Here is a 12,988-nt window from a genome sequence, read left to right as displayed (position 1 = left end):
GAATCTGCAAAATGTTAATTATTTTACCAAAATGAGAGGATCATACAAAATGCTTTTTGAATTTGAAGATCAGGGTAAATTTAACATATTTTGTCTTCTGGGAAACATGTAACTATCTTCTGTAGCCTCTGAAGGGCAGTACTAAATGAAAAAATATGATATTTAGGCAAAATAAGAAAAATGTACACATCTCCATTCTGTTCAAAAGCTTTCACCCCCCGGCTCTTAATGCATGTTTTTTCCTTCTGGAGCATCAGTGAGCGTTTGAACCTTCTGTAATAGTTGCATATGAGTCCCTCAGTCGTCCTCAGTGTGAAAAGATGGATCTCAAAATCATACAGTCATTGTTGGAAAGGGTTCAAAAACACAAAAATGCTGAAAAACCAAAGAATTTGTGGGAGCTGAAGGATTTTTCTGAAGAACAGCAGGCAGTTTAACTGTTCAGGACAAACAAGGGACTCAGGAACAACTATCAGTAAACAAAAAAACACAGCTGTGGATCATTCAGGTAACAACACAGTATTAAGAATCAAGGGGATGTAAACTTTTGAACAGGGTCATTTTTATAAATTCAACTATTATTTTCTCTTGTGGACTTTATGTAAACATCTTTTATGTGAAATATCTTATTCAGGTCAGCACTAAATAAACAATAACATGCATTCTGTATGATCCTCTTATTTTGGTAAAATAATAAACATTTTGCAGATTCTGAGAGGGGGATGTAAACTTTTGACCTCAACTGTATATATATATAACTTTGCAAGATGTAAACACTGGACCAGCAGCACTTCTGGTCTCATATTTTTTTTATTTTTTAAATACTACATAATTAAATCTTAAAGGTATTTGTGTACAATTTTAATTCAGTTATAAATGTTAAAAAAAAAACTGAAACTGGAAGTTCTTCTGGACCAGCGCTGTTTACTTCTTCTGAATTGGTTTATATATGTGTGTGTGTGTGTGTGTGTGTGTGTGTGTGTGTGTGCGCACATATTTTGTTTATTGCAGGTGCCACAGCATGAGGTGGTTGTGTAGAAAATGCAGCTTTGAGTCAAACAAAAGACTTCAACTTTTAAAACACTCACGGCTCAAGCACGGAAATTCTGGCTGTCAGTCATCGAGCCCTTGTCTTTATGCTGATTGCCCTTGTATATTTAAAACATTTAATGCTCTACGAATACATTTGTCCCGACACCACACAGAATCAGACAAACCATATATAGGATAAAGATGCTGAACCATTTTGGTCATGTTTTTGGCCAACAGCAGTTAATCTTAATGAATGTGTCCGTTCATTTTTGTCCATTTGTTTTATCATTCCCTTTGTTTAATCTGTTTTTTCAAAAGTTTAATTCAAATAAAAGTACTCAAGGAAAATGGATGTCAGTGTTTTTTCATTGAAAACATCAGTAGTACTACATTACAAATTATATTAAGAAATGTTTTAAATAATATTTAAAGTAAAGGTTACTCAGGATAACTAAAAAAGATAACTAGGACTCTTATGTAAAAAAAAATGCAATAAATCATTATATATTTATAAGCATTACTTAAGTAAAATTTACAAACAAAGAGTCAGTAAAATTTACTGGGAATTCCCGAGTAAACTTAACTTATGATTATGGATAGGCTTTTACTTGGCAAATTTTTGTAAATTTACTAGCCTTTTCTGAGTGAAAACTGTTTCCAAGCTTTTTTCAAGTAAATCCTACTCCAAATTTTTTTCAGTGAAGACCATTTGTGCAATCAATCCCAAAGGTTGAATCATATGTATATATAAGTATGTATGTATGTATCGATCGTCCCTATGCCCGATGATTGTCGCTTGTGGCTATATTTACAGTTTATGTTCTACAGAAGTCTTCAATAATGACAGAGTGAAAGGATTTCTCAAGCTTTAGGCATGCTAACTCCAAAGAAACAAAAGTCCGTTAAAAACACCCTTTTTAAACAAGTCTGATCACATGTGCTTGCATCAAAAAGAAAACTGAAACTTATGACAAGTATGTGGTTAGCTCCATTTTACTGAGGCCCCACCTCTGCGGTTAAAGAAGATTTTCTGCATGATTCACCAGGGTGGAACAGGATTAAGGACAGGTTATGAATGGTTAACGGCTTTCTAGAGAATCTAATAGATTTTCTCATGCAATTCGGAAGAAGGGCATAGACACCGTTTCAGAAGAAAAAAAAACTTTTGTCTAATTGTCAGGATTTAATATTTTTTAAATTCTTGCTATTAATTGGCCAGGAAATCAAAAACACTGCTGAACAATAATTTGTAATGTTGATTTTTTTTATATTTTCCTTAGGAAAAATAAAATTTCCTTGGTTTATCCAAACGTGTCATCATGGATTTTATACAATGTAAGAAATCACTCAATGCAGATATACGTTTTATAGTTTCTATAATATAATAAAAAGCTATGTCAAATAGCACTGCATTCTTTATTGTTATGAAAATACTCCAAGAAGGCTTGAAAATCAACACCAGAAGTGTTTTCTAAGTTCTGAAAAGTCTGAAGATTCATCACAGCTGTCCTGAATAACTTGAACTGGCACATGAATGATGAATAAACATCCCTGCACCACCCTAAATTTGTCTTTTTCCTCTTGCACCTCTCTGCTTTCACCTTAAAACAGAAATTTTATTCTTCGCCATGTAAGGCCTTATTTCAAGTCAACAACTAACCAGGGGTGCGTTTCCCATACAACGACGTTCTGTAGTTCGCTGCTTGACTACCATAGTAAGACGCATCATTGAAGAAATAAACTAGCTAGTCACGACTGTTTCCCAAAACCGTATTGTCACAAATTTGCCGTTCACCCACGTTGGTGAATGACAACACGCAGGTGGTGGAATAATAACTTCTTTTGAGGAATTTATTTGAGATCGAAATAAAGCTAGATTTTCCTTATATGAATTACACACATGACATCTGAGGACTAATTCTTTCTGTTATTTTGCTTTCTTTTAAGATTCAGTCATAGGCTCTCTCTCTTACGCAGACCACCCATGCACATGCACACTTATCAAAAACAATGCTTTAAATCTCTTCAAAAACTAAAAGGTGTCAATTATTTTTGATATACTTGAAATATAAGATATAGATTGTACTGGACGTTGGCTTGCCTATTTCGCTCGAGATAAGGATTTATTAAGTCCACATGCCATACAAACAAGAAGATGTCGTTCCAACCACAGAGCTTTGCCATGCTGTTTGCGAATGTTCGTTTGAACTATGGTTTCAGGAAACACCAAGTGGCTGAACTATGTTAGTAATGACGGAACTTGCTTTTGGGAAACACACCCCAGATGTTTATTACCACTGCTTGAAGTGGGCCGGTACACACCGGTACTCAGCGTACTGGCACTGTTTCCTGCGGACCGGCACTTCTGACTCGATGCTACATGATCCCTGTACTGGATACACTTGAACATAGTTTTTCAGGTAGGTTTGCATGTAACTTTCTTCTAGCGTCTTGGAGATATTGCCAGAGTTCTTCTGGATTTAGTCAGTGTCAGTTTGTTCTGTTTCTTCATGTAAAAATAGACATGACTCAACGATGGTGAGACCAGATCTCCGTGTGCAGCACCTATGTGACCTATAGTCACACTTCTTGAGCATACAGAAATCTCACTGGATTATTAAAAATAATGGCAAAAGCAATGTTTGGAAATGTAAACTGATATTTCCTACTTACACGCTTCTGTAAATGATGTAAATAACTGACTTAAAACCATTTATTGGGGTGAAAATACAGACGTGCCTAAGACTTTTGCACAATACTGTATATCTACATGTATGTGTGTGTATTAATGTATACATATAAATATACACAGTACACACACATTATGTAAACACAGACTTTTATTTTGGATGATTAATCGATTTGCTATTAATCGATTTGACAGCCCTACTAAATAATATGCCGTATCTGATATTGAGAAAATGGTCTATTAGTGATTGTGATTTCAACTTTAGTGAAGTTACATTATTACACCATTAGATGGCAGCAAGGACTGTCTTTATGAGTGAGTCAGTAGCATACTTTTATATTGAAAGAGACCAAAACACGGACATTGTCTTTACTTAAAACAACACATTATAAGACATAATTGACAAATACACCGAACAGTACTGTCATGGGAAATCCCCTTAACTGTTATAAAGATACAAAGACAAAGATATGGCTTTTGAGTATTGAGTGTTGCATAACCATGGGAAACATCTAAGGGTTAGGAATGTAAACCCAGTTCCCTGAGAAGGGAATGAGACACTCTGTCAGTTGCTGACGCTATGGGCGATGTGTCCCATGGCACCTGGTGTCTGAATATTGTAAAATCACACCAAACCTATTGGCTGACAGCAGTCAGATGACATCACAGGGAGTATCCTTTCACATAAAAGGGTGACTGTTTATACAGCAGATTTGTTTTTTCTGAATGGAGAAGCAATGGGATGCCTTAAAGAGGGCAACAAGGTGTAGCATCTCATTCCTTTCTTAGGGAACCAAGCTTGCATACATAACACTTAGACATTCCCTTTCGAGGGAACTCAATGCTGTGTCCGTTGTTGACACATTTATTTAACCATTAATGAAACGGGCACTTTTGCTTTAGCTATAGGACAGTCTAGAGCCCTTAAAACCATGGCTATCTTGGGAGATTACAAAAAGAGAAACACAAGCGTAATGGAAATGTCTGAAAACGGAGATCAGCCCATTTGCAAGGAGCATAATCCTGCTTCAATACCCAGTGTGATCATTTGGAGCATATCTTATCTTATTGGAAGGCCGGAAAAAATCTGACAGTCAAAAAAAAAAAAAAAAAAAAACATTCAGTGCGAAAGCATATATATCAGAGGTCCTCAATTCTGGACCTCGAGATCTACTTTCTTGCAGACTTTCAAATGTTGCAGACTCCAACCGTGATAAAATTCACCTGTCTGCAACTTTCTAGTTATCCTGAAGTATAGATTGTTTCAACGGCAACAACACAGACAAACGTTATGTGGCCCAAACTTAACTTCCGGTAGACTTCCACAAAGAATCAATAACAACAGATTCCCTGTAGAGTCGATAATTTTATTGCAATAATTGTAAGCAAAAATATTCATATAAATTAAACATAATATAAATTGTTATATTACTAGCGACGAGCCAGACCGATAAACAAACACAGACCGGAAGTTAACTTCAGGCCAGACGCATGCGTCCGATGAAACTGTCTATAGCATCCAGAATATTAGCTTGTTCTGGTTTGTCTAATACAGATGAAACGAAACCTTTCTGGTTCAAGGATTAGCAGTTAATTTGGAGGTGCTCCACCAGTGATGAGATGATTTCAATCAGTAGCTGCGGATACATGGACCCTAATAATCCAACTGTAATCAGACTAGTAGCACAATCGGAATAAAAAAGTCACATGTAACCAAGTCAATCGGAATGAATTGCCAAATCCAATTAAAAATTCAGTCGTATTGTAAGGAGTGGTTTATTCCTGTTGTAATCCGATCGACAGGACATGTAAACACTTTGTATGTCACAGGATGAGCTGCTGCTGTTGTTGTTGAATAAACAACCATTGCTGTGTGTTTATGTCTCACCTTTCACTCAGCGTCTGTGAAGTGGGGAATGAAAATGTCATATCAGTCCTTGTTTCCAACTCTGAAGCACAGACAACCGGTTTTGGGAACAGAAAGGGGTGCTTTTACTGCATGATAAATATAAGCAGCACAGCACAACAGCTCTTGTGCTCATCGTCCTCTAATTAGGACACAAAATCAGGGCTCGACCTTAAGCCTTGTCCTTAATACTTGTTCTAGTGTGCCCTGAATGACCAATTCACTTGTCTCAATAGAAAGTCCTCCTCCACGAGGAGGAGTCTGACAAGGAAAGTTTTAATAAGGCTAGTTGTCCGGTCAGGCAAGTAAAATCCTATTTTACTTGTCCCTTCAAAAAGGCCACCTGTCCTGGACGAGTGGTCAAGCATTAATGTCGAGCCCTGCAAAATGAATAATAAACCTGCTGTTTTAAAACAAAAGAAAGTGAGGATGGTTATTATGAGACAACAGCAGGAAACACTGTATGTTTGTGCAGTGTACAAATGTCAAGACTAAATCTGATTAGAAGCTTGTGACAAACGCACACATAAACCCGATCAGTGTATTAAATAGCATTCATGTGAACTCTACTTTCTGATTCATCAGTCAGAATAAATTCATTCCGATTGAAGCAAAAAGTGTTTGTGTAAACTTAGCTAATGGGATGAAAATCTGGTGTCGCTGTGTGCCCTGTTTTATTTAAAGAACAGGGATCTATTAAAGTCTCATCTTCACAACACGTGTTTGTGGAAGTGTATCACGGCACAGACAAAATACATTTCTGAGGACCTCTGCTCATCTGGTTGGCAGTGGTTATAAAACCTAAAGAGTTCTAAAGAGTTTGGAATCCATGTTGAGATTAATATGGGTTACACAAGGTTGCTTTACCTTGATAATTAAAACTGCATTTTTGCAAAAGTAGTGGTAAGTGAAATCTTGTGTAATGCTGCATTTAAACTGCTAGTTGTTAAAATTACTCAGTGCACCTTTAACAAAATCACAAACTGATTCTTTGTTGGAAAAAAAAAATCACTTTGTGAACTTTTAAAAATAATTTAACAGTATTCTCTTTCTCTCTCTTCTGACATCACATATCTGAAAACTCGAAATATCTATTCAAAGAGAGACTGAAAATGAGTGGTTCATATTGGTCACAATATCAACAATCCGAAGAGGAGAAAAAAAGAATCCAGGAAGAACTGGATCGAATTAAAAAAAAAGAAGAAGAAGAGAGAAAAGAAAATGAGTTTGTTATTATGTTAGATTTTGCATGAGATTTTTACCAAAATCAAGCTCAAATTAAGTTTTTGACCAGCTAATTTGTGCTTTTTCATCTTTAGAACAACTGCATCTGAAGCCGTAACCCACATAGCAATTGTCGTCTAGCCCAGCTCTGGGCCAAACAACCAGTTACGCTGAGCCCACACGCAGCAAAGAATTACGGCCCTTGTTTGGCCCAGATCTGGACTACAGGCATGAGCCACACATGAGCCATAACTGGCCCAAATCTCAGCCAAACAGTAACTTATTTTATGTATAATCATTTTCTATTTTTAACTGTTTTAAATTGTTTTTAAATCAATTTATAAATCATTTTAAAAGTTTTCGAATTCCTTGTTTTATTATTGTAATTATTTTTTTTATGATTATTTTACTTCCTTTTATGTAAAGCACTTTTAATTACCATTGCGTATGAAATGTGCTATATAAATAAACTTGCCTTGCCTTGCCTTATAACCAGCCCTGAACTGGGCCAGAATAAGTTTTAATAGTGCTACCCAATCTCAGCCTTCAGTCAACTACATAGAGAGCAGTCTTTAACCAGAAACCCCAAAACTGAGCTATAAAAAAAGCCAAAAAAAACAAAAAAACAACTCTGCCACGGATCCATCCAGAGGCAGTAAAACACAATCACACCTTTAGACAATTAAGCATCTGTAATTCACACCTCTTTAGATTGTGAGGGAAACCAGATCTGAAGGAAAGACTTTCTGGCTCATCTGGGACTCAAACCAGAGATCTTCTTGCTGTGAGGGGACAGCATTTCCCACCAAGCCGCTTATGCTACACTTAGCCTGAGACATAAAATACAGACACTTGTGGAATAATAATAAATAAAAAATTGCAAAACTTTTTTCATGATTGTATGTATATAAAATAAAATAAAAATAAAAAAAACATTTACAGGTACAAAACTCTGTTTGGACAGATGCTGAAATGTACAACATACACAGCAAAATCCTCAGTGAACACTGCACACAATGTTAAAAGAAACACTAAAGTAGTGTTGAAGTTCACGAGATGAAGGACAAATTAAATGATCATATAACTGATGATTGAGCATTTGGTAAAATCAAGTGCAAGTCAAAGACATTAAATCTCTGAAGATCTCAGCAGAGGAGGATTAAACAACTCCACAAACAGCATCACCAGCTTCACTCATTACTAACCAGACTGACTTTATTTCTGTCAGACGTCTAGAGAAGCTCTTATTGAGAATCAATAGAGGTTTAGATGTTGATATTTATTTCATTTGAAGTCACCATTGTGGTGGGCAGTGTTTGCTTTAGTTCTTGGTCCTCGTACTTCTTGTGTTAGCTTTTCTTCGGCTGCTGTAACTGTGTGTTTGTAAAGCACAGTTGTGGCAAAGAAAGCCAAGATCGAATGGGATCAGGTACTATCTCCCTATCTTGCTGGTGATGACAAAGTCATAACAAAATGAACATCTAATAACTTAAAAATCTCATCAGTAGTTATAATGGTGTTTTGTTTTTAATTTTGTTTACCTTTGGCATTTATAGCCACCAACCTTGTGAAACTGCAGTATCGGCACTAATAGCATTAAAATGATCACACTTCCTGAAGACAGACATCAAGATTTTGCATATGATAGATAGATAGATAGATAGATAGATAGATAGATAGATAGATATACTTTATTGATCCCATGAGGGAAATTCTTGTGTTACAGCAGCATGGTCAGTAGCAAGATACAACACGTACACGTACACGTACGAGTCTGCTCATTCCCAAAAAACACACAAAATATAAAATATAAAATACAATAAGTTAAATTAAACGTAGTAGTGCAGGTATGGAACACAGTTGTAGATTTAACCAGATTTACATCAGTATTTACATAAGTACACTTGTGAAAAATGGTAGTCAATAATGATGAATATGAAGAACATTGAGAATGTAGAATATAATGACATGATATATACAATATAATGATATGAATCACAACAACGGTGACAATCAAAACGAAAAAGCTTCATGCTGCGCAATGCATGATGGGTGGCTTCATAGTACAAAACTTGATTCTTCCTTAATTCCACATCCTGGATTCCCAAGCTTTTTTGGTTTTGATTGTGACCACTGTGGTGATTCATATGCAGAATCTTGATGTCTGTGTTCTCCCTTAGAAAAGAGAGGGGCTGATTCCTTCAGATGGGAGGAGAGACCTTGCCTGCAGTGTTACAGTTGCTGTACTGGTCTATGGTGGTGAAACAAGAGCTCTGAGTACCAGTCAATCAGTGCCCCTATCCTCATCTTTGGCCACAAGTTGTGGGCATTGTGGATGAGGGCTAACCCATACAAATCCAACGACACATAGGCCCTACGCAGGTTCTCTCACCCAGTGCAGGGTTTTTTTTGTTTTTTTTTTAAACAACTGTGAGATTTGAAACAGTAAGTAAATTCCTTTTAAGTGAACACAAGTCCTGCAAAATACATTCTTACTCAGTAAATACTCAAATATGTTGCTTATGTTTCATAGCAGATATTAAATATAACAGCTGACCAAGCAGATACATACAAATGTTTTGCTACAAACACATTTGGAATGGCTCTTTGTACAGCTACGCTTAAGGTTTTTGAAGGTAAGACATAATTTACATTCATAGATTTAAAAAAATTATTATTATTATTATTATTAATAATAATAATAATTACCTTACATTGTATCGCAAACATTTCTTTGCATCCCAGCTTTATTGTGATCATTCTCTTTTTCAGCTGGATTTGGGAAAAATAGGCCAGGTATGTCTAAGAATACCAGAGTAAGTCTGATGTTATTTAGACATTAAAAGTTCACAACTCAAAGTTTCTCTCTCTCTCTCTCTCTCTCTCTTGAAGTTAGCAAGACAAATATAGTGCAGTGTAAAACATAAAGATACAACAGTGACTCTGTTACAAAGCGCTCTCCTTCCATAAATGAATGAATGAATATTCTCCATACATAAATCTTTACCATAGCAATGATTATACATATTACTTTGTTAAGTAACACTTAATTTTCTCTTTTAAAATCCATTTTTAGTATTAAATATTGTGAGCATCCAAGTCCCTGCAAAATAAACATGTACTATACAAACCTGTGACAGCCGTCAACATTGTCAGAGCTGTGCTGTTATAGAAAAAATCAGTGAATACATTCTGACCATTCAGATTCAACATTCAAATTCAAGATTCCTGTGGTATAATGACTGTTTATAGCTTTTACAGTTACAGCAGTTAGCAGATTATCCAGAGTGTTTTGTAGTCTCGTGATAGTTCATTAGGTTAGGCCGTCAAGCTAAAATCCTGTTGAAGGAGGTTAGTACAGCATGAAAAGAAAACACACAAGACAAGGGATTCTTTCAATAGAAGTGTCAATTCAAGAGGTAGATCTTTAGTCTTTGTTTGAAGACAGCCAGTGTTCGGACAGCCAGTGGAAGTTCATTCCACTACCTGAGTGCCAGGACAGAAAAGAGTCTTGAGGGATGATGGGTCCAGTCAAGCCATGTTAGAGCCTTGAAAGGAGCGTGGTGCATAGCAGGGTGTGATAAGTGCCTTAAAGTATGTGGTTACTTGTCTGGTTTTGGCTTTGTAGGCAATCATTAGTGTTTTAAACCTGATGTGGGCAGCTGCAGGAAGCCATTGGAGAGAAGGAAGCAATGGGGTGGTGGGTTCTCAATAATACTTAAGGGTTCTAGAGTTATTTTTTTCAAGAGTGTAATGAAATTACCATAAGGCAACATTCAAATGATTCGATAGAATTCAAATGTTGATGTCGATCAGAAAAACAAACATGGCATAGCAAAACCGTGCACATATATTAAATTATCTTATACACTTAAGTCAATTATCTCAAACCTTCAAAAAGTAATCTAAAGATGACAGAAAGTTACAACAAGACATCATGTTTAGCCTGCCAAATACACATATACATATACATGTAGTCATTCAAAACACAATCTGTTTGTATGCAGTACTTAGTAAATTACTAAACAGCTTAAGTTGAATTAAAAGATAATGGTAATAGTGTTCAGACTAGACAGTAGATGGCTAGTCCGATAAGTCAAAAAGTAATTTAAATATGTGCTTGCTTGCTTATTTATTTATTTATTTATTTATTTCAGAACGAAATGAACCTGAAGACTTCAGAAAAATGCTGAAGAAAACTGTGTAAAATATCACAACCAAATAATTTGGGGAGCTACATTTTTTGTTGTTTGTTTCATGTTATCTATTTTTACAGTTAATATATCTAGATAGCTAAACTCTTTCGAAATATCTTTGTGGAATCTTTTCTGAAATCTGAAAAATCTTTTCTGAAATCTGAAAAGACTTTTCAGCAACCAGTTGAAGAAGGAAAGAGAGGAAGAACAGGCGAAGGTATCAACACCTTCAGACTATTGTAGTCAAAGATGGATTTGAAGTGTTTACACTGATCACTGTACTGTACTGTACACCGATATTTCTTATTTTTCCATTGTCCTTTATTTTTAACAGTATGTTGAAAAGGTTGAAAATATGAAACCAGTAGAGGTCAAACCAAATGGAAAAGCTGAATTTGAACTTGAGATGAAGCTCAAGAATCCCATGAGCAAAATTTCTCTCTACAAGGTGAGAGCCACAAGTTTCTTAACTGCAGTGATGTTTTCTGTAGAGGCTTATGTAAGCGCTATATAAAATCACTCTGCTTAGGTGGGCAGTATCTAATTCAACTCATTTATTCTTTGCAGAATGGTGAAATCGTTGACTATGGTGATGGCACCAATGATTCCTTCAAACACAATCTGAAGAAAGTTGGTGATAAATACACATTTACCATTAGTAATGTTGGCCCAGAAGATGCAGGTCTATATCAAGTGGATGTTGAAGATGCAACCATGTTTTCAGCTGAATTGGAGAGTAAGACTAAGTTTGATCACGGTGTTAAACATGTTAGGTGTAACCCGCTGCACCAAGTACTGCAGACACGATGGGTTCTGAATATGGACCAGCTTTTCAGAAGTTCAGGTTCGCCTACGGAGAATAAGGAGCTCAATAACAACAATGAATCACTCAGACACGGTAAGACGTTCAACTCAGTGTTATTTGTCAAAAGTAAATGTTTGGCTTAGCAATTGAAATGCACCAAATCAGAGGAATGAGGAAAAATAAACAAAATACAATGGGTAACATACTCAAACAAAGAAAAGGAGAAAACTATTTCAGTGCAAGTTGTTTTGACAATAACGCTTTCCTTTTTTTAACTCTATTCCTTTTTTTCCCCTTTCTTTATAGTTTTCAAGGACTTCAAATGAAAACTCAGAAGAACTCAAACTCAAACTCAAACTCACACCTTCCACCACAAACTTCACATCAGTTAATGAAGTCAACCTTTTGTTTGCTCCTTTTGAGGTATCGCTAACTTATTTCTTTGTTCACTCTGGAGAAAAATAAAATAAAATGAAATGAGAGTTGTATCCTTTGTTCACACTTTAAAAAAAATAAAAAATAAAAATGGGGAAAACAAATACACTTGATCAAATTAGAAGAAAAACACAATTAGGAAGAAACCCAAATAAACCTGAATAAATTCAAGTATGAATTCAAAGCTCAATTTTCAAGAGTCTTGTAATTCAGTACTTGATGTTCATTCACAACCTTGTGAATGTGGCTGAATTCAGTTAACGACAGTGAAATTGTTCGTCACTCAGTCTCTCCTATTAGATCGTCCCTAAAGAGAACAGTGAAACGCTCTGTTTGTGCTGCTAGTTCACTTTTCCTACCGTCCAGTTCGGCAACAGCAAGGTAAATGTCATTCAGTAGCACTTGTTGAGAACTCAGTGCGGCTCGCCAGTCCTCACTCCCTCCGTGAACACAGGAGTTTGGACGAAATCTGGGAATCCAGAAACTCCATTTCGTGAAGCATCGATCTCCATACAGCGTCAACTTAGAGCTTGCAGCACACACTCGACAGGGCCACGATAAAACCGAATCAGAAGTAGAAAAAAGGAACAAAAAAAAAAAAAAAAACTGACCTTGAATAACAAGGTCACAAAACTGTCATTAATATCATTTTCAGAATACACACATATCACAACGTTTAAGAAAGCAACAAAATGACGATC

The 12,988-nt window shown here is 35.9% G+C and overlaps 1 protein-coding gene and 1 pseudogene across 1 annotated transcript; one reads left to right on the top strand and one right to left on the bottom strand.

Annotated features, from left to right (window-relative positions):
* LOC128318753 (uncharacterized) overlaps positions 1-12,988 on the bottom strand; it is a 57,747-nt pseudogene that overhangs the window by 38,999 nt on the left and 5,760 nt on the right.
* On the top strand, positions 9,385-12,704 carry LOC128318793 (immunoglobulin-like and fibronectin type III domain-containing protein 1). Its single transcript, XM_053236682.1, has 6 exons — positions 9,385-9,487; positions 9,624-9,647; positions 11,009-11,264; positions 11,382-11,495; positions 11,615-11,945; positions 12,159-12,704. Exons 4-6 carry the CDS (start codon positions 11,403-11,405, stop codon positions 12,176-12,178), a joined length of 444 nt encoding a protein of 147 aa, XP_053092657.1. The 5' UTR covers positions 9,385-9,487; positions 9,624-9,647; positions 11,009-11,264; positions 11,382-11,402; the 3' UTR covers positions 12,179-12,704.

The sequence above is a fragment of the Pangasianodon hypophthalmus genome, chromosome 9 (assembly GCF_027358585.1).
Source record: "Pangasianodon hypophthalmus isolate fPanHyp1 chromosome 9, fPanHyp1.pri, whole genome shotgun sequence".
NCBI lineage: Eukaryota > Metazoa > Chordata > Actinopteri > Siluriformes > Pangasiidae > Pangasianodon > Pangasianodon hypophthalmus.
Note: the sequence above shows the minus strand (reverse complement) of the source record. Positions and strands in the feature narration are given on the sequence as shown.